The following is a 22,724-nucleotide window of genomic DNA, read 5'->3' on the forward strand; positions in this document are numbered from 1 at the left end:
ATCATTTCTTAAATATTTCTGTAAGGCAAGCAGAGGACAGAGCTCCATGGCAGAGCTGAGGTTCCTCAGTGGGACAAGAACAAAGAACAAAGGCCCTTTTTAATGGGTGTTTTGTGTGCATGTGTGTCTATGCATCATGTGTTGGCCTGGTCCCAACAGAGGTCAGAAGGGGCTGTCAGAGTCCCTGGAACTGGAGTTACACTAAGTTGTGGGATGCCATGTGGGTGCCAGAAACACCAGTCTTCTGGAAGAACAGCCAGGACTGCTGGGCCAGCTGTCAAACCCTGGGGCTACAGAGCTTGACATGTCAGTGACTGAGAGAGAAATCTAAGGCTCAGAGGCAGTTAGGGGAAACCCTTCAGCTGCGGGGAGTAACCATGAAGGACCGTGCGGCTTTAGACATACACTCCTGATTTGGGATGGATAGGAAAATGATCATCTGAAAAGAAAGATTCTTTTAGGACACCTTCTGATGAGGAAGAAATAATTGTTTTTTTTCCCTCTACAATTAAAAAACAAAGTTACCAAAGTAAAACTTCACCACAGCATAAGGGTCAGTGCTGTTAATGTAAAATGGAGCGAGTCGCTTGTTTACTGAGCTGACTCTGGTCATTAGGCTGCAGAGAAGGGCTGCGCTCATCACCTGAGTTGATGGGAGGGTTTCGGATAACATCCATAATAATCTTCCGGGTCTCTGGGGTCAAGCCAGCTCGCTCCATATCCAAGGGGTAGCCGGCTTTCACGGCTTGCGCTAAGTGCATGCCCACTGCTGTGAGAGGCAGGAGCCTGTTCTCAGCTATGCTGTGCTGCAAGAAGAACAGCAAAAACAAAACACAATAAAAACAACAGTAACCTGAAGACTTCCTACTGAATCTCACAGAAAGAAAATACCTGACATCTCCAGGGAGCAAATATTCACTGATAAATAAACAATGAATAAACCTTGAATACAATTTTCATTTTAAATATTTAAAACTTTTATATAGCCCTCCATAGATTCCACTCTATATATTGATTAAAACAAAATCACGCAACTTAGTCAAAAATTCAGTCCCCACCCTTTCCTCCTGTATTCGCTTTAAAAAGCTATTGGTGTGAGCCGTCAGTCTTTTTATGCTGAGTCGCACATCTGTTGTACCTTTTGAAAATACAGAAAGCTGTGTTGTAATGCTCGTAGAGTGGACATGCTGCTTTGGCTACAGAAACTTCCAAGAAGACAACTCCTAGAATGCTCAGGGATGATGCAAGGCAAGGCTCCAGAAGACCTCTTTACTTTACATGGGTCCTGGGAAGACCTCAATAATAAGCATCTTCCATAAGTGCCATTCATAAAACAATAACTACAGTTTAACAGGAGTGCTTGCTCACTCTTCTCATAACTTCTGAACTAAAAGTAATGATGATCCATTTCAAAAAGTATTTTTATAAAGATTTTGAAACAGATGTGGGTCCAAATATATTTACAATACATATTAGGTAAAAGCTTTTTTAAATCAAAAAACATAGACATTCACACTAACATTCATGATATTTCTCTCAATGTATTTAGAAAGTCTGAATTTAGACTGTATTTGTGAATGTTGATTGATTCACAGAGTAGACCATCTAGGGCAGTATTTTCAACTTCCATAGTAGGTATTAAATTGCTTCCATTAAAAAGTATGGACCATGTGTGTATAATATCAGGGTTATTTGATACTAGGCATCAAATTACTTCCAACTAATTATATTATTGCTTATCACTAATTAGTCCTCAGATGTGTTTAAGTCTGCGGTTAACTAGCTAGACCCTCTTAAAACTCCAGGGAGGTATAGATAATCAACAATCATTTTGCAAAATCAAACACTACTGCATAATACCATAAGACATAAATGAAGATATTTCATTCATCATGTCACTGATAATAGAATGATATGTTTTATTTATTATTATTGAGCTCTATAATATGCTTTATTCCAAAACTTGGAGTCCATTCCAAAATTTCTTGGTGATCATATTCAGTTATCATATATACATGATGAAATCATACACATACGGTCTATTCAACAAGTGCACATTACTCATTGCTTACACAAGATACAACTTGAATTCCTACTCACTACATCCTTTAGTTTAAAAATAGGTAATGGGATAACTTATTTTAAGTGAGGAGCTTGACTATCTAGACATTTTAAGTTAAGGACTGACTGTGTATTCTTATTTCCATCTTACTGCAAGCTGAATAGTGTCCAGATGCAGGTAGACAGGAGAAGCAGGCCCTGGCCCACATTCTAGTGAGATGTTCTTCTTCTCATAGAATAAAGTCCCCCAGCCTTGAAGACTTAGCTTAGACCAAGGAAGAAATATTACCTATGGCCATTTTTTCATAGTAATATGATTTTTTAAAGCGTGTAAAACATAGTTTTGGAGGGAAAAGAGCAGTGAGTGCCAGGCAATCTGGAGTGAAAACTAAATTCTTACCACATTATTTTCAGATGTTTGAATAACTTCCAGCGGCAGTGTGACAGTGTGTTCCCACAGCTTTGTACTGTCTCTGTTCAGTTTACTGAATTCATTTTCTGTAGCAGTGCTTGTGATAGAGCCCAGGGGCTCCCACACACTTGGTAAGTGTACTGAACTAAAAGTATAGTGGACTAAAAATTACACACACTCTATAATACACAGCTTCTCATGTTTTGTGGTAATTGGTGTAAAGAATGGTATATCTACATTTGTTATCATTGGATCTCATTTTGTCTTTGTGTTTCCTAATAATATATACACTAATGGTTTTACACTGGTTTTTTTAAGTCTTTCAGCTACATTTTCCCAGAGCCACAGATGTGTTCCCTGTGACACAGTCTCTGTTAAGATGACCACAGTCACACTAGACTTGCAGTTATTACGTGACAGAGACAGGCTTATCAGAAACAGAGAATGCCACTGTGTCTGAAAATTAAAGATGAGACTCACTGTATAACAAGAAGTAAAAGACCCCAAGTCACAGCTTCAATCCTGAAAAGTTGAGAAAACACAAGCACACTGACGGCTCTGTCACCTGAAGGTGGCACTTACTAAGGACATTTTCTTTTCCTGGAATAGAGAGTATGTGACGGCTGCAGACTGGGGGAGTGAGCAGTCTTTCTTTTCCATCTCCTGACTTTTCTCCTGTTCCTCATGAGTTTTGGTACTGGAAAAGAGGTCAGTCTGCAGAATTTAAAATGTGGCACAAATCAGAATAAGATAATGACAGACATAATAAAGCCATCCACACAATGATCAACGCATGGCTGTGAGGCATTGTAGGAAGGCTAAACACCAAATCTCTAATGAAGAATTTTCATGGGGAATGCAAAAGGGGAATGTTTTACATGTCGATTTAAAAGCTTAAATAACTTAAGAGCACACAAAAAACTTTCTCATCTTCTCTTGGGTTCAGTAGAATCCAAAAGGAACCATATATAAGTAAGTGTGTGTGTGTGTGTGTGTGTGTGTGTGTGTGTGTGTGTATGTGTGTGTGTGTGAGTAATGTTCTAACTAATGTCAGTAAGCTAATCCTAATTCTCTGGAAGTGAACACTGAACAGATTCAGTATACAAATTTACATGCTATAATCAGAGAATAGGCACACAGATCATAAAGAGACATATACTCACTATATCTGTTTATATATATAAAACTATATATATACATATATGTATATGCATATATATGCATTTATGTTAAAATATGTTGAATAATTAACTATAAAGCACACATCCCAACTAAAGCTCTGGTCTTCAGGCATCATGTAAAGCCTTAGATTTAGGGCTGACCAGATGACTCACTGAGCAAGAGCATGGGTTGCTTTTCTAGAGGACTTGAGTTTTATGTCCAGCACCACATCAGGTGGATCCTACACTCACACACACTTACTGAAAAATAATTACATAAAATACTTAAAAGATGTACTTTAAAAACTCTCAGGTATAGTTCCTTGTGAAATATCCAAAAGAAAGAACAGGAAGATATTAAAAAATAAAATTCATTAAAAGTAATGGAATTTTCTTAATCTTTAAAATACATAAATGAAAACTGTTTTTTTTTAACCATATATAGAAGTCAGATTAAAACAGCAAACTTAGTTATAACAAAACAAGGAGGAAAAGAGCTGAATAATGTAATGGGCCCAGTCTCCTAATGAATAAACTGGTTTCATCTTGGTAAGATAATATATCATTGCAATCTATTAAACAAAGATATGTGAGAAAGTAATTATGGGTTTAGCTTTGAGGACATTTTGTTCCTTTATCATGTCATTTAGGGATCTCAATAAAAAATATAAATATCTTTAAAGCAAATATATTAAAATCTTATTAAATATAGTGACTATTTATTTAATAAATGTCTTCAATAATGCATGCTGACTACACAAGTCGTTTTCCTGTCTCCAGGAGATTCAGGATGGTTGTTCGGACGCCAGCCCTTTGGGGCACTTCTCTTTTGCCCTGTTCTGTCTCCACTCTTGAAGAGGAACTGGGTGAAGTCATCCACTCACAGTTAGACAACTGCACTTCCTCAGGAAGGAAGATCACTAAGCACTCACAGAGACCATGCTCCCTCAGTTGCAATTTCATTTTCAAACCATCTGATATGAAATGTGATGAATTGTATATAATTGCTTGTATAAAGTTAGGAAAGAGAACCTTTAAGGTTATCAAAGGTATTCTGTTTCAGAAGAGGATACAGTACACACAAACATCAGACATCCTCTGTGGAGCAGGGAAGAGTGATCTGAAGAGGATGCAGTGGGCCCACCAGGGAGACACAAGCCCCCACACCACCATGGCTGCTTAATTTCTCTAACACACATACCGCTTCCCTGACACAGGATGAAGTCATCACTTCTGTGGTTCAAAGAAGCAAATGGAGACCCAGGGAAATGGAAGACAATGTCACATTCATTGGGAAAACCACAGAGCTGAAGCCCCAAGTCCATGACTCTGACCAGCAGCCTTCACAGCCACGGGTGGTCTCATTTCACAGTGGGGTTCACAGTGGGGTTCAAAGTGGGGTTCACAGTGTGGTTCACAGTGGGGTTTACAGTGGGGTTCACAGTGGGGTTTACAGTGGGGTTCACAGTGGGGTTTACACAGGAAGTTTGAAGAAAAATGTAAAAAAACAAACAACTCTATGGAAATGGTCTTTATGTTGGAACAAGAAATCATCAGCTGAAAAGAGGAAACATGGCAAAGGCTGCAGAGAACAAAGAGAAAGCTGAAATCAGAGGATTCCTAATTGCAGGGAGGGGCACTGATTAGGACGCATGCAGAACCAAAGGAAAACAAAGGGACTAGGCTCCTAACCAACCAACAGCTAGGATACATACACAACTTCAATTCCTATATTCCTTTTATTCTCCTATATTGGAGAATAAAAGAACCTGTCAGCCAAAATACAATACATATCCAAATTTAAAATAACACTTTCCCATTAAAGGCATGTATATCGATAGCTACCTGAACATTACCAATAAAGGTAGGTAACTCCTAGACATGATGGCTCCTGCCTACAGTCCTCAAACTGGAAGACTGAGATAGGAATTCAAGTTCCAGGCCTAATGGGCTATAAGGTCAATTCTAGGGAAGCCTAGGCTACAAAGGGAGATCCTGCACCAGTTAATTGTAAGAAGTATGTAGCTATCACATTATTACAATCATTTACTGTAAAACAATCTGAATCTATTTTCCAAGTGTCCAGGTAGAAACGCAAAGAGAGAAAGTGTTGCCTCTAAAATTGTCAAAAGTGTGACTCTCTAAGAATTTATGTAAACCAGAATATTACCTGAACACCATTTTCTTGACAAAAATGTTCTATGACTTCCAACAGGGGGGCCAACAGAGTAGCTTTGCCTTCAGAGACACCATCAATCTGTTTCACGTTTTCAACAGTAGTTGGTCTGTCGTTTACAAACAAGAGAGAGAGAATTATGAAGAAGCCACTGAGACAGCACCACTCCAAGAATACAGCTCCTGTTCAGCCTCGTGCTGTACTCTATAACTGCATCCTTTCTACAGTCAAAACCAGTGCTTTATACAAATGGCCACACCTTGTGAATCCTTTCTCTACTTTTGTCCACTGATAGACTTGCTATGTAAACAATGAACAAAAAACCTCAGTTCTAACTGGGAAAGACACCATCATCAGAAAAGATATGCTAACACCCAGTGTTCCACTTGGTTATTCATATTATTCACAGACATGGAAACTATGAGGCTCTATATGGGACAGTAAGAAAGGCTAAGAAACTTAGAACTAAGTCTCATTGTTATTTCTTTCCTGTAAAATGTCTCTGGAACAGTGACAGGCTCACTAGGCCTTACCTCAATGGGTTTAGGCCTTACCTCAATGGGTTTAGGCCTTACCTCAATGGGTTTAGGCCTTACCTCAATGGGTTTAGGCCTTACCTCAATGGGTTTAGGCCTTACCTCAATGGGTTTAGGCCTTACCTCAATGGGTTTAGGCCTTACTTCAATGGGTTTAGGCCTTTACCTTAATTGGGTTTAGGCCTTTACCTCAATGGGTTTACTTGAGTCTGCTCTAAGTCCATGGTACTAGTTAGAACATTTCCATTTTAAATGCCCTTATTATTATATAACTTCTATGCTGTACTTTTAAGGATAAAAATATCCATGAGGTATAGCGCTCAGCTTTTTCCCGTATGTCCAATATCAAAGACTATATAATGTCATCTTTCTAAAATCCACCAATCTAATTAATAATTACTCTTATACCTTAAGTATATTCTTTGGATAGTAACGTGTCATTTTAGACTATTTATTATTTATTTGTTTAACAAAATAGTTATAGTGACATGTACACTACTTTGTGTTAAGAATCCTTGCTGGGTGGTGGTGGTGCAGGCCTATAATCCCAGCACTTGGGAGGCAGAGGTAGGTGGATTTCTGAGTTCGAGGCCAGCCTGGTCTACAGGGTGAGTTCCAGGACAGCCAGAGCTATACAGAGAAACCCTGTCTTGAAAACAAAACAAAAAAAGCAGAAAGACCCCTTAGAGCATCCTAAATTTAAGCACTACCTATTAAGTGACATTTGGTGACAGAAACAAAGATTTAAAGGAAAACAAAGACAAACCTTTGAAAATAAGTTATATGTGCTTAATAAACATCTTATTCTTCTGAGACAAATGCTGGGTGATATCAAAGCCATAACAAGGTGGAAAACCAGTACTGCTCTTCACAGAGTTTAAGTTCTAATACATGATACATGTTCACAACTAATTATATGGAAAAGGAAATAAAGCAATATTCCCCATAAAAGCATCTTTAGAATCCACCAGAAACCTCTTGATAAGTTCAAGGGAGAGGAATGATTTGGCTGACTAACATCATGGGAGACATCATGGAGGAAACAATAATTAAGCTAGACCTTGAGGATGTCTTAAGATAAACTGTGTGGAATCAAGGAATTCATGGCAGAAACAGCATATGTGGAAGCTGAAAGGGCACTGCCCAGAAACGGTAAGAAATTCAGGTCATGGAAACCACTCCAAATTCTGTACTGAAATGAGGAAGTAAGTTTAAGTCAACAAATAGAAGGGGTTGAATTCTATGCCAAAGAAGTCAAGGCTGTGTAATCAATTTGTTATTGGCTATCAGATGTGAAGGAGTGGCCAGCTCAGAGGCTTCAGCATAGGGAGGTCTGGAAAGGTCTGAAATATCACAATATGAAGAAAGGTAAAACAGATAGATAGAAGAATGTCTAAATCAAGAGTTGAAAATTACTTAAATAAGAGGAAGAAAGAGAGGAAATAAGAGGAAAGGAAGCAAGAACAAGGTTTTAAGCATGTCGCTAAGAATATCAGAGTATAACTAAAAGCTTAGAAACATGAGAGAAGAGGAAGAGGTAGTCAGGTGACATCGGGTACAGAGGGTGAGTGGCTGATGGATGGTTTTATAAAACTGAATATGATTCACGCCTGTAGCAGCAGGATATCAGAGGGGATGTGAGACTGCCCAGCAGCACTGGAGCCGTGACGTCCATCCCAGGCTGAAAAGCCACGGTCGTGCTGTTAGCTAAAGACAGGCTTCAGAAATCTATTGTATCACAGAGAGGTGGAACAGAAGCAGCTTACCTCATTTTGGCCATGTCCAGCAGAACCTTGTTTGTTGCTAAAATAGCTGGAGGTACATCCATCTTATTAGCGTGTTTCTGCCTTGCTTCCACCAACCTGGCATATATCACAGTCTAGCAAGGAACAAGGACACAGCACTGCTTTTTAAAAAGCACTTTGCAAGAAGTTGCCTTTCCCCCACCTTCACTCACTCCACAGGCCCACTGTTCCATTACGATGGAATGAGCTCATCTTTCAGTAAGTATTTGCTACCCTTCCATAAGCTGACCGCCACTGTACAGAGCTCGCCTTACCCGAGCGTCCAGCTCTTGGGCTGAAATGGCAGGTTCCGAGGAGCTGGAAGATGTTCCTGGTGACTGCATCATGACACTAAAATATTTAAAAGAAAATAGATACACTTTTACTCCAAACAGAATCTCTCCAAAACTGGCACTTAATCCTCGTGACGTAAGTGAGACAAGCTGTACTTCAAGGGCAACAGCCTAGATCTTAAACATTTTGGCCTAGACCTTAAACATTTTGGATCAGACAATTTATTGTGCTGCTACTGTTAAAAATGCCATCTAGTTCTTTTATAGTGGCTCAAAGGGAGCATCCACCAATCTCCCTTCTCAGCCACGTGCTTGGAAATAAAATCTGGCTTATCCACAGAGAAGAAAAGACCTTCCTAAGCAACGGGAACACAGTCTGTTCTCGCTGAGAAGCCCTCATTCTTGTTGGTAGACAAAGCAGCAAAGAACTAAGAGACTTACTCAGATGTTTTGTTGTTTTTTATCAAACAAACAAATACAGAGAAACAGTTTTGTTTTGGACTTTTCAACAACTGTAGAGAACATATCAAAGTATCAGGAAGGAAGTGCACTGGGAGGCAAGCTAGATGTCTCACAAGAAGCATTTCTCACTGATGGGCTAATTATAAACAAGAAACGCTGCAAAAGTGAAACTGTATAAGATAAAATATGTCCAATTTAAATTTCTTCTTGAAAATAAGAAAGGAAGTGAAATTAGTATTCCAGAAATGTTTGCAAATTTCTGTTCCAAGAATTTGGTAATTACAGTATAAAGTAAGAATTCATTCCTATTTTATCAAATCCTATCACATATATTAAGTCAACTTGCAGTTCAAAGAAATACAAAGTTAGCCAAGAAAATTATAAATCTCCTTTAATTCACATTTAGACTTTTTATTTAGTGTATGTGTGTGCACACAAGTGATAGCACATGTATGTAGGTCTGAGGACAGACTGAGGGAGCGGTCCTATCCTTCCACTGTCTGTGGGCCCCAGCCCCCAAGCTCAGGCCACAAGGCTCTGTACCAAGCCTCCATCCCCTCAGTCATCTCACTGGCCCAATTTAACTTTTACCTTGTTTTCATGGATTCTCAACAATGAGAAGCTATTAGCATAATGACTTTTAGTAAACCAAAATCTTACTACCACATTTTCTTACAAAATTCTAAGACATAGACATGACATAGTCATTGACATAGACATGCACGCAGAGAACCTTTAATAAAAATCATGCAGCACAACTGGAGCAGGGACAGCCTGGGCGATGGCACTGACTGGGAACTTGATGGGATCTAGGGTTACACCAGTATAAGCCTTGGTTATTTACTTAGGAGATTACAGATCAGGTTAACTGCAGTGGGAAGACCTACCTTGAATACAGGGGGGTAGGGTAGGGGTGGGTGCGTGGGAATTCTAAGGGCTGGGATCCCAGGCTATGTAAAAACAAGGAAGAAAAGGAGTATGAATATTCATTTCCCTCTGCTACTGACTACAGGTGCAATCTTCTGCTCTGGCCAGCTACCATGACTGAGTGTACCTCAAAATGAGAGTCAACACACACTCTGCCTTCCCAAAGTTGCTCTTTTATCAGGTATTTTATCCCAGGAACATGGAAAACAATGATCACAGTCTTCTATCAGTGAGAAGGCCAGGTGGACCCACTGCAGAATCCCACCAAATTGAAAACAACCAAGCCAACAGCAGTGTTCTTCAAACTGTTCCATACAATACAGAGAGAAAGAACTGCACCAAACTCATTTTGTGAAGCTAGCATTACCCTACCAAAAGATAAGGACATGCATGCATACAAACGCAGAGAAACAGAGAGACAGAGACAAAGACAGAGAGAGACAGAGACAGAAAGACACAGAGAGGCTATAGACCAATATTCATGATGAGCATAAATACAAAAATAAATCAGCCAATATAATTCAGGAACACACAAGGTCATACACCATGGCCAACGGGCATAGATCCTAAGGCTACAACAATGCTTCAGCAGAATACATGGAAAATGCAATGTTAGAAGACTCAAGGACAGTCTCCAGGACATGAGCATCTCAATGTATGCAGAAAAAGCCTTTGGCAAAGTTCAACGTCCCTCATGGAAAAAGCCCTTAAGGAACTACAAACAGAAGGAACCTGCCTCAATATAATGAAGACACAGACAGCAAACCTACAGCCAACGTGAAAAATGGGTGAAAATGAAAATATTTCCTCTAAAATCAGGAATGAGACAAAAGTCCCTCGTTTCTCCATTTTTATTCAATCTGGTTCTAAAAGGCTAAGCTATAGAGGTTAAATATGAGGAAGAAACAAAGGCATACAAATAGTAAAATCATTCCTACTTGCTAGACGATATGATACTATTTTTTAAAGACCCTAGTAGTTCTACCAGAAAACCCTCCCACCTGATAACATTTTCCAGCTACAAAGTAGGCTGCAAAATGGAGATGCTAAAGCCAGTAGTTCCCTACACCTCAGATAGTGAACTTGACTAAGCAGCTGAGAGTGGGAGGGTCCCACTAACAGCAGCTTCAAAAACCCAGGAATAAGCCGAACAAGGATTTGAAAGCCTTCTACAACTTTAAACGTTGAAGAAAAAAGTTGAAGAAATTAGAAGATAGAAAGACCCTCAATACACAGAGATAGACAGAATATAGTGACAATAAATTACAAAAACTACTCTAAGATTCAACATAATCTTCATCAAAATTCAAGATATTCTTCATAGAAAGAGAAAAAAATTCCTAAAAGTTAAAGAGAAGCAAAGTAACACCAAATGGCAAAAGCAATACTAAGCAGAAGCCAAACTAGAGACACTGCAATAACTGATCTCAAGTTAGACTAAAGAGACAGTAAAAAAAAAACAGAACAAAACAGAACAAGGCACTGGCACAAAAACACATGTATGGATCAAGGAACCACAACGGCAGAATTAAATCACAGCTGTAGTTATTTGATTTTCGATAAGGGCTTCGAAAATATACAATGGAGAAAAAATATCAAAGGATGCTAGAAAAACTGAGGATGGAGGGATAGAAATAAATAGATAGATAGATCTGTATTTCTGGCCCTAAAATTCCTAGAATTCTGAAAGTACTCTAGGAAAACACTTCAAGGTACAGGCAGAGGCAAGGATCCTCGTGCAGGGCGAGGGACAACCACACACGAGGTCTCTAGGAAAACACTTCAAGGTACAGGCAGAGGCAAGGATCCTCGTGCAGGGCGAGGGACAACCACACACGAGGTTGAATAAAATTAAAAAGCATCAGCAAAGTGAAGGGAGCAACCAGCAACATGAAGAGAAAGCCTGCAAAACAGGAGGAAAATCTCATTAACAGTAACTTAATATTAGTATATATAAAAATAAAACACTGACAGTTTCAAATCAGTAAGTCAATAAGCTGAGCGGACGATTCTCCAATGATTAAAATACAAATGGCAAATAATGAGAAAAGATGTTCAATACCCTCAGCCATCAGAAATGCAGATTGAAAACTGTTCTGGTACCCATCCCACTCCAGTATCTTCAAGGAAACAAACAACAAAGGAGACAGAGATAAGGCAATAATGGAAGCCTCATTCAGTGTTTGTGAGAATCCAAACCAGAGAAGCCACAATGGAAATCAGTGTGAGCATCTCTCAAGAACCAGAACTACCACAGGGCAGGCTTGGGGCTACATCTCCAAAGAACTCTAAGTCAACGTACCAGAGAGACAACTCTCCATCCTTTTTAATTGATGCACTACTCACAATAGCCAGGATATGGGACCAACCTAGATGTCCATCAACAGTGAATAAATAGAGAAAATGAGATACCTGTAAACAAAGCCGCTTTATTCAGCTTTGAACAATGCAATTATGACATTCACAGGACAATGGATGTAACTAGAGATGATTATGCTAAGCAAAATAAGCCAGACTCAGAAATAAAATATCACACTTTCTCTCATATGTAAGATCTAGGGGTGTGTGTGTGTGTGTGTGTGTATAAAGGCACTGTGAGAATGGGGGAAGAGAAGTGAAGGAGGAAGAATGGATCTATACACCACAAAAGCAGGAGGAGGAAGAGAAGGAGACTAGCAGGAGAGGAGGAAGTGTGGGGGTCATGGAGCAAGTGAAAAACAATGAACTACATGATACATGTATGAAAATGTTCTATGAAAACCCACCTATTTATATGCCAGATAAAAATCATCTAAAAATGTATTATGCATGTTTATTACAAATGCACAGAAGGAAATTTCAAAGTACCTATAGAAAACATCAATAATGAAGGTCAGATACTACATCCTTGAAGTGACATATCTTCAAGACATTAAAAAGTAGGACTATGGCAACAATACTGGTGATGCCCTCTATGAATCCTGGGGCCTAAAACGATGCCTGTGTTACAAAGCAGCCAAATGAAACACAGTTACCATTTGAATGTAGATATGTTTCAAGATACTAGATGGACATTGTCATATAGACTCCTTAAAGCTTCTATTTAAATAAAACATTAGTGACCACATCTCACACGGCCAAACAGAACGAAATGAAGATAATGAAATTGATACCGTGATAAAGGTTTTGTAAGTACTGTTATCTAAATGAGCAAACGGCATAGAAAATGTGTAGGTCTTACAGCATGTTTACTTTAACCTAATATGAATATAAGAACAGTCCATTTGATCTTTGTATATGATATAAGCTGCAACACTTCTCTTATCCCATCCTCAGACAGGATATTAGATTCTATACACTTTGCATACTTCTATTATGTCAGTAAGCCATGCAATAAGATTAAAATCATGAACAGCAGGGTTTGTAGCTCATCGAGCACATTCAGGTCCTATGTTCCATCTCCAGCACAAGAAAACAAAAAAATTAAAAAACAACAATGGGTATTTTAGCTTTATTCTGTAACAATCCTTACGTTTCCAGTCTTATATGCCATAATGCTTTTGTTTGAAAATGGTTGGGAATATGTATTCCCAAATACATAATATCAGTGATTAAAAGCTAGAGGTAGACCTATAGAGATGTGAGCTGGCAGTGTCAGGAGCTGTCCAGTTACACGCTGCCCTTGGTGGACCTGACTTCAGAATGAGAATAATAGGGCTTGCTTTAAGACACAGGTGCATCAAGTGCTTAGCACTGAACACACAGCTTGTAAACAGAGGCGTCCGAGAAGCGCGATCCAGCACCCTAGCTTTCTATGTGTCTGTTTTAGTTATTACAACTACTAAAGACTTGTGACTTTTTTTTTCAATGAAACAGCCCAACATCTGATAGTCCTTTTCTTTAGGAAAGAAAGGAAAATATCAGTATCAGTAATGTAAGCAAATATGATAAATTAAAATTAGAACTCTGTACCTTTTTTTAAGAATGTTAGTCCCAGAAGAAAATTTCTCAGGCACTTTGTAAGAATACATTCTCTCCAAATTAGACTATTTTTCACAAGTGAAGTCCATTAAAAAAAAAGAAATTAAAAAAACATTTAAATACAAAGAAATGTCAAAATAATAATTTCCCCCTAAGCAATTAATTCTTCAAGTAAATAAGCTAAAAATAAGCTGTTGGACCACCACTTTTGATGACTTTAAAGACAGTTTAAAAAGTAAATGATCCAAAGAGTGACCTGAGACACAGAAGCCCAATTACAAAGGTGCTTCAAGTCCGTATCAACGCTCTTCACCAGGAGAAGTGATGTACAAGGAGACTGAGTTCACCATTTTCCCATTACCACGCTTAGCTAAAGACAGCCCGTGCACAAAGAATTTGCAGTAGTTACTAGGAAACTAATAAAACCAGAAAGCACATATGTGTCCATCTGCAGATGGGACATGTATGTGTGTGTGTGTGTGTGTGTGTGTGTGTGTGTGTGTGTGTGTCTGTGTGTGGCTTATGAGAATATTTAGGAATCAGACCTATTCATTAACTCTGAGTCTATAGATCACTCAAGCTAAAACAAGCTAAAAGTTACTTTATGAAATACTTCTACTTTTTGATTGCTCAAGAAATCATATAGATCATCTTTATCCTAGTCATACACTTTCTCCTTGTAGTTTGTGGTTTTTACATGTGCCATGCAAATGAAAGACTTGACTCCACGTGGAATGAGATGGTAAGCCCTACCACTCAAAAACAAACCTGCTCCTCGGTAGTTAGTCCAGTTGGGTTGTGATTAGAGAAATGTTGCATCATTCCTGAAGATACAGGGTTAGAACTGAAAAGCAGTAAAATTAAAATAGATGCGAAGTTAAAATGTAATCATCCAATTTATGTAGGCATCGTTACATTACTCTCAGAGAAGCAGAGATGATATTATTCTTTAAGAATTGATATTTTTTTTAAAAAAAAAGACTTCCCCCAAAAGAAAAGAGTTTCAAACAAAACAAAACAAAAACCTGATATGTAATCAGTAATATTTGCCCTGATACTAAAACACAGGGAGCGAGTATATTAGCTTCCTATGCCTAAAGAAGAGACATATGGGTCACTAGCTTAGCCTCTCTATCAACCTCTATGATGCCTATGCAACAGGCAAGAACCTTGCTGGCTTTGCCTTTTATTCTAAATGGCCACGGGGTGACTGTGATTCATATATATTCATTTATTCATTTCAATACAGTAGCAGAAGACCATAGCACAAAAATTTTAAAAATATAACTTCAAATCCTTTTTGTCTTTGCCCCACACTGTATTGCACAGTATCACCTATAAAAAGTGCAAAACAAGCCAGGCAAAGGTGGTGTGCATCTTTAATCCCAGCAATGGGGAGAGAGAAGCAGATGGATCTCTGAGTTCTCGTAGGCCAGCCTGGACTGCAGAGCGAGTTCCAGGGTCACCAGGACTAGGCAGAGAAACCCTGTCTTAAGAAGGGTGGTCCTGTAGGAGGACCAGAAGTCTCAATTAATCTGAATCCTGGAGATCTCCAGACCACTGGACCACCAAACAGACAGCATATACCAGCTGATATGAGGCCCCCAATACACATACAGCAGAGGATTGCAGGGTCTGTATTCATTCAGAGATGATGCACCTAACCCTCAAGAGACTGGAGGCCCCAGGGAGTTTAGAGGTCAGGTAGGGTGGGGTGTGGGGTGGAGACAGGGGGGCGGGGAGGAGGTTTGGGATGTGGAGCAGTCAGAGGGTGGATGGGAGAGGCGAGGAGTGGAATATGGAGTATAAAAAATAAATTAATTTAAAAAATAAAATAAAAAATAAATGTTAAAAACCAAACCAAAGGATTTCCCTAAGCCTGTTTTCTTCTATAAGGAAGGCTTCTCAAGCCTTACCTGAGACAGCAGCTCTGTATGTCCTGCAGTCAGATACCTGACGGCAACCAGGAAAGCGTTTTATAACTTGCCCTTTCCCACGGCCCCCTCCTATGACTGGTACTCAAAGAAGACAACTGATTTTACCTGCACCACGTTTACAGACTGCTAGGATTTCAATCACTTAAGCTAAACCAAACGTGAATGGGGAACAAAGCACGGAAAAGTAACCTTGGTAGCAGAGCTTTCCTTGGAAACATCTCTTCATTGGCCTGGAGGACAAGGCTCGGAGGCGACTGCGAACTGGCTTCCCCAAGCCACTCTCTACCCTAGCAAAACAGAGAGCATCTTAGCACACAGTGGCAAGAACAGAGTCAGACAGGTAGATCTCTGGGCCGTTTACCTTTTTTGTGAGGGAACAAGTCTTTATAAATCGGTTTTGCTTGGGAACTTCTACCAAGAGTCCTTCAGCTATGAGATGGTGAGAAAGGGCCTTCCACCAACTCTCTGCTTGCTCCTTGCCAGCACCAAAGAGCCTGTGACTGCGTAATTTATCAGGAAGACGCTGAGAATTCTGAAACAAAATGTTGAAAAAAAATATATAAAACGCTCGCTCATTCAAATAAGCAGGCCAAATAAAGCAAAAACCTACCTAGCAATTCTTAGAGTTTAAAAGCAAATTTCAGCTTTGAAATCTGATTCTCATGCTCTGCCTTTTTGTTCTGAGCACTTCAACTGACGAAGAAGTAATGAAAATAGTATTCTGTCTTAAATATAGAAAAGTCCTCACACGACTCAGATGCGGTTCCTGGTAGATAGGTTTATATATGTGTCTGCAATATTTCACCTTGGCTATTACAACTCTGATTGACAGTTTCTTAAAAATGATCACGACTACAGCTCAACTCTAGAACACGAGTGATGAGAGAGTGTGGCCTGAGAGCTGCGCAATCGTTCCTGCATCCCTGCACAGTTCCTCTCGCTGTGCTGTGCCTCACAGCATATGAAGACGGTCTACCTAACTGCTGATCACTTGAGACAACAGTGAAAACAGTGCACGCTAAATGTTGATGCTAGCCTATTGATACTTCTGAGCTATGGCAGAACTCTCATGGGAGACTCTTCAATCATTAAGTTCTAGAGCCATGAGGAAGTTGTCACGCAAGTTTCTTGTAACAGAGAAGACTCTGCCCTGGTACTCTATAAAGCTCTCTGTTCACTTCAGCCTCTCGCTGCCTGTTTCATGTATTCTCGCCGCGGAACTGCTCTTAAGTGTGCATCACAGCATCACAGAGAATTACGTGTGTGTGATGTTCTTGAGAGGACTGTGGTAGACTAAAATTCATCTGTCATTATAACCTCCATCTGCAGTGCCCTCTATTACACAAACTGGAAAGTCACAAACACATTTTTACAGCTCTCTCTCGTCCAGAATTCTGAATGTGATTTTAAGCTCTGTTAATCAGATGTTATTTGCAGTACATGTACAAGCAGAACGTAAGGCAAAGGCTACTCCTCTGCAATATGTGCAAGCGTACATGACTGCAGAAGGTCGTGCGTGATGGTGACCCACGCGGTGTTATGCTCTGGATGTAAAACCACAGCTTACAGGCTAGTGCATTTGGGAATTGGTTGTGAAAACTTTGGAGTTGGAGGCATGGCTAGTGGAAATGGATCTCTGAGAAGTACGTCCCAGGCAGAGTTCTGCTTCCTATTTGCTACCATGATATGGCCAGCTTCAAGTTCCCAATGCTATGGTCAAATTCATGGTAAGCTATGCTTCCCTGCCATGAGGGACCGTATCTCATGAACCATAAACCAAAATAAGTCTCTCCCTTACGTTACATCTGTCAGGCATCTGGTCATCACAACGAGAAAGGTAATCAATACAGGTGGTTATGCTGACCCTCACTGTGGGTCAATTTGAATCAAATCAAACACATGCCAGCTGAATGTGTTTTAAGCACTGATATACAACATGGAGACTACAACTGTTAAAGTGCCCTGTAATTACCCCTGACAAAGAAACACATTTCAGCTGTCCATGTCAAATAAATGGTATAACTATGTAAAAGATGTGATTTTGTTTAACTATAGCAACCAACACACACACACACACACACACACACACACACACATATATACACACACACACAGAGTCCATAATATTCTCCATCATTACTCAGTTAACTTTCCCTGACTAGTCATGAAGAGCTGGTAGGACCTAACTTTGTGGTAGGAGATTTTATTGTTTACGAATAACATCAAAAGCATCGAGTTGCCTAACTGGCATTACTAACTCTCTTAACATTTAAGATTATTACCCTAGCCTTTTTTCTTCCTAAGCAGAAAAAAAAAGAAAGAAAAAACCCCTAAATTTAATGTGCACATTTACTGGTATGAAGTAATGAGGCTTTTCCTAATTAGTAGCAAGTATCTCTTCCCTTTATGATCAATAATCATTGTAAATTCTGTGTACTGTGCAAATAAATTGATATAACCATGTTTCTATGGTAACCACAAGGCAGAGAATGAAACCTATTTATTCCATGATATATTACATCTTTGTTTTAAAAGAATCATATTCCTGGTACAACTATAAACTCAAGCTAAACTGGAAAACCTGTTTTAAAACAATACAATAAGGATTTTAAAAATTATTTTTTGTTTAATGTGTAAGATTGTTTCTATGTATGTATGTATGTATGCATGCATGTCTGTCTGTCTGTATGTATGTATGTATGTACATATGTATATGCATCATGTGCATCAGTGGCTACAAAAGCCAGAAGTAGGCATCAAATTCCCCTCCATCTGGAATTAGAGAATGATCTACCATGTGGATGCTAGCTACTCCATCCAGGTCCTCTGCAAGACCAGATCTTAAGTACTAAGCCTTCTCTGCAGCCCCACAGTAAAGCTTTAGAAAATATTTAATGACATCTTACTCTGAGTAAGACATCTGCATTAACCACATAAATGTTCTGGTTAGTTGAACTTTCCAAGGTATTCACTGAATAACCCAAACTCCTTAGATTGAGAAAGGCGTCGCAGAGAGAATATAGTATCTAGTTAGCCATGTTTAGCTCTGAAAGCCTATATATAGCTCCCTGGAATGTAATCTTGAGAGGGAATTTTTCATACTGTTCTTTGCCTTTACAAGTCAACTTGAAAAGAATATGGTTCATATTACAGAGTGCAGATCCCAAGCGCTAAGGAGTAAAGACCTGGTGGCCAGGGCAGCCACCCAAAGGATGAGTTTCTATAGAGGCAAAACCTTCGGGTTAGTGTCTGGTACAACAGAAAACGGGGAAGGAAAATGAAAATCTGCCACTTGACCAAACTTCTTCAAAAATTAAATTGCTTCTTGCTGTAAATTTTTTCTTGCTCAGGATGGCATTATCTTTTATCTTCTTCCCTCTTTCTGAGCCCAAATGTCTATCTACATCAACTATAATCCCCCCAAACCTACTGAATCCCCTGACAAAACAGAACATTCCAGCGACACCCTCACAAACTTCCCTGACTCCCCACGCCTGCTCTGTTCCACGCTTGCGCAGCAGCTCCCAAGCATCCATATGCCCCATGTCTCTCTCTGTACTAGATTATACTTCTTCCCAAATAACACCATCTACTCTAGATATTAGCCCTCACCTAGCTCAGCCTGTATCCTCTACAAAATCAATGTAATGCCGTACATAAAAACAGATGCTCAAGGAGCTTAAGTTCCTAGACCACCACCCCCTCCTCTTCCTACCATCTCTGCCTCTTTCCAGCTCCTATACTCCAGAGATAGTCAGCTGCTGATTCAGGGGTTCAGTAGGCAAATCTTCATGAACCAAGAGCCTTGTGCATTTAGCCAAGTTCTCTAGTACTGAATAGCAAACCCAAGCCATAATAATATATTTCAATTAATGAAATAATTTGTCTAGAAAACTAAACTGAATAGCCCACCCCTGCTACATGTTTTTGTAACTTTGGAGAGTGATTAGAACTACATCAGTTACAGTTGACAACAGTAGTGCATGCCTGCAGTCCTACTGCTCAGGAGGCTTAGACAGGAGAATTGCAGCTGAAGGTCAATCTAGGCATGATCTTGTCTCTAAAATAGATGCATACAGATGTGTGCACATAAGCACACACACACACACACACACACACACACACACAATTCTACCAACAGTTATGATTGCTGAATAGGTCCAATCTTTTCTCAAAAGCATTATCTGGGCTGGGGAGATAGCTGAGTAGATAAAGTGCTGGATGTCTAGATATAAGCACCTGAGTTTGGATCCCCAGCACCTGTATAGAGGGTAGATATGGCAAATAAATTCCAAATAAATCAAAGGTTTCAATGTGAGACCTGAAATTCTGAAACTTCCAGAAGAAAGAATATGGAGTATGCCTCAGTATGCAAACTCAGATAAGTACTTTCTGAAAAGGAGTCCTGTCATCTATAAAGTATCATCACTAATCAACAAATAGAACCTTATAAATTAAAAGGCTATACTAAAAAAGAAACCATTACATGACCAAAGGAGTGGCCTATAGACTAATGGCGGCTACACATCTGACAGAGGGTTAGTCTATAGAATACACAAAGAGTTGAAAAAACTAAACACGAAGAAAACAAAAAGTGGGTTATAGAACTAAACAGAAGCTTCAGAAGAAGAAATACAAATGCCTAGGAAATGTTTTTAGAAGTGTTTACCATCCTTAACCACCAGGAATCCAAGTTGAAACTACTTCGAGGATAAGATTTAAAAACACAAAAGACAAGAAATGCTGGCAATGACATGGGGAACCCTTGTGCACTGTTGGTGACTGGAAAACTGGAGCGGCTACTTTGAAACCAGTAAAGAGAATCCTCAAAATGCTAAAATTATCAATCCTATAGCTCAGATAAATCACTCTTGGGTATATACCCAAAAGACTCTATTTCCTACTAGAGCGATGCATGCTCATCCATGTTCATAGCTGCTCTGTTCATAATTGCTAGGACATGAAACAGTCATTAAAATACAAAGTAGAGTGTGAAAGTGTGGTACTACCTATATACAATGCCATTTTATTTGGCTATAAAGAAAACTACAGTCATAACAATTTGCACAGAAATGGATTGAGCTGGAAAACAATAGTGATTCAGGGAACCCAGACCCAGAAAGACAAACATCATCACATGTTCACACTTAATGTGGATCCTACCATTGAATATTTCAAACAGTATGTTTAACTTGGAGTACCTATAGAATCCAAGAAACTAGAAAGGGACCATTTATTGGTAGAGGTAGGTGAAAGAAAAAATATTAGGGTGGGGATAATGGAACACATGTGATATAAAGGGGGAAGAGGTTTAAGGTGTAGTGTGAGATGTGAGGACAGAGTGGAGAGGTAGGGGGAGAGAGAGGTAACAAAAGTTTAAAAACCCATATGGAAACTTACTATTTATAAGCTTCCTAAAGCTTATAAACACACTTACATACACACTTATATAAAAGAGTCAAGTTCAAGTAGATGAAAAACCTCAATCTAAAACTGGATACACTAAATTTCATAGAAGAGAAAATGGGAAATACCCTTCAATGCATTGGTACAGGAGACAAGTTCCTGAACAGAACACCAATGGCCCAGGCTCTAAGATCAACAATTGATAACTAGGACCTCAGGAAATTGCAAAGCTTCTGCAAGGCAAAGGACACTGTCAATAGGACAAAATGGCAGTCTGCAGACAGGGAAAGGATCTTCACCAATCCTACATCTGACAGCAGGCAAATATCTAAAATTTACAAACAATTCAAGAAGTTAGACAACAACCCAAATAACCCAATTTAAAAATGGGATACATAGCTAAATAGAGAATTCTCAACAGAGGACTCTCAAATGGCTGAGAAGCACTTAAAGAAATGTTCAAAGTCCTTAGCCATCAGGGAAATGCAAATCAAAACAACACTGATGTTCCACTCTATACCCATCAGAATAGCTAAGATCAAAAACTCCAGAGATAGCACATGCTGGCAAGGATGTGAAGGGAGGGGAACACTTCTTCATTGCTGGTGGGAGTGCAAACTTGCACTTTGGAAAACAATTTGGCAGTTTCTCAGAAAACTGGGAATAGTCCTACCTCATGACCCAGCTATACCACTCCTGGGCATATACCGAAAAGATGGTATCCCACATCTCCAACATCCCACAAAGATGCATGCTAAACTATGTTCATAACAGCTTTATTCATAATAGCCAGAAACTGGAAACAACCTAGATGTCCCTCAACTGAAGAATGGATAAAGAAAATGTACATCTACACAATGGAATACCATTCAGCTATTAAAAACAAAGACATCATGAATTTTGCAAGCCAATGGATGGAATGAGAATATCATCCTGAGTGAGGTAATCCAGCCCCAAAAGGACATGTATGGTATGTACTTACTTATAAGTGGATATTAGCCATAAAATACAAGTACCATGATATACTCCATAGACCCAAAGAAGCTAAACAAGAAGGAAGGCAGAAGCAAGGATGCTTGAATCTCATTTAGAAGAGGGAATAAAATAGTCATAAGAGGAAATGGAAGGAGGAAACTGGGAAGGGGGGTTGGAAGGGGAATGGGGGGTGGGTTCGAGATTGGGTATAGGGAAGGACAGGGGAGAGGGCTAGATGGCCATGAGAATTAACAGAAATCTGCAGTTGACAGGGGTAGGGAAGTGAGTGGCATCTCCAGGATGAGACAGAGACCCGGGATAAGGAAGGCGCCCAAAGAATTAATGGGTGTGACCTTTGCCATGACTTACTACATTGGGGATATGGAACCTGAAGAGGCCACCTCCTGTAGCCAGGTAGGAACCCAAGTGAAGCAAGAGACACCAACCCATCCACAAAATTTTCAACCAAAAATTTATCCTGTCTACAAGTAATATAGGCACAGGGGAGGGAGCAGAAACTGAGGGAATGGCCAAACAATAACCAGCGCAACTTGAGACCCATCCCACAGGAAAGCACCAATCCCTGACACCATTAATGATACTCTGTTATGCTTGCAGACAGGAGCATGCTGTCT

General features: G+C 39.5%; 1 protein-coding gene across 5 annotated transcripts in view; it reads right to left on the reverse strand.

The window, feature by feature from the left end:
• The window catches only part of Wrn (WRN RecQ like helicase), a 131,740-nt gene that overhangs the window by 12,593 nt on the left and 96,423 nt on the right, over nt 1-22,724 (reverse strand). For 4 of the 5 annotated variants that reach the window (XM_031339505.1, XM_031339503.1, XM_031339504.1 and 1 more), the window contains 9 exons: nt 16,070-16,240; nt 15,898-15,995; nt 14,540-14,615; nt 13,763-13,836; nt 8,405-8,480; nt 8,112-8,224; nt 5,804-5,918; nt 3,056-3,187; nt 644-806 (listed from right to left, as the gene is read on the reverse strand). In XM_031339505.1, coding sequence (XP_031195365.1) covers nt 644-806; nt 3,056-3,187; nt 5,804-5,918; nt 8,112-8,224; nt 8,405-8,480; nt 13,763-13,836; nt 14,540-14,615; nt 15,898-15,995; nt 16,070-16,240 — 1,018 coding nt within the window. The remainder of the gene's footprint in view (nt 1-643; nt 807-3,055; nt 3,188-5,803; nt 5,919-8,111; nt 8,225-8,404; nt 8,481-13,762; nt 13,837-14,539; nt 14,616-15,897; nt 15,996-16,069; nt 16,241-22,724) is intronic. The other variant, XM_031339506.1, reaches the window with a different exon arrangement.

The sequence above is a fragment of the Mastomys coucha genome, unplaced genomic scaffold (genome assembly GCF_008632895.1).
Source record: "Mastomys coucha isolate ucsf_1 unplaced genomic scaffold, UCSF_Mcou_1 pScaffold22, whole genome shotgun sequence".
Lineage (NCBI taxonomy): Eukaryota > Metazoa > Chordata > Mammalia > Rodentia > Muridae > Mastomys > Mastomys coucha.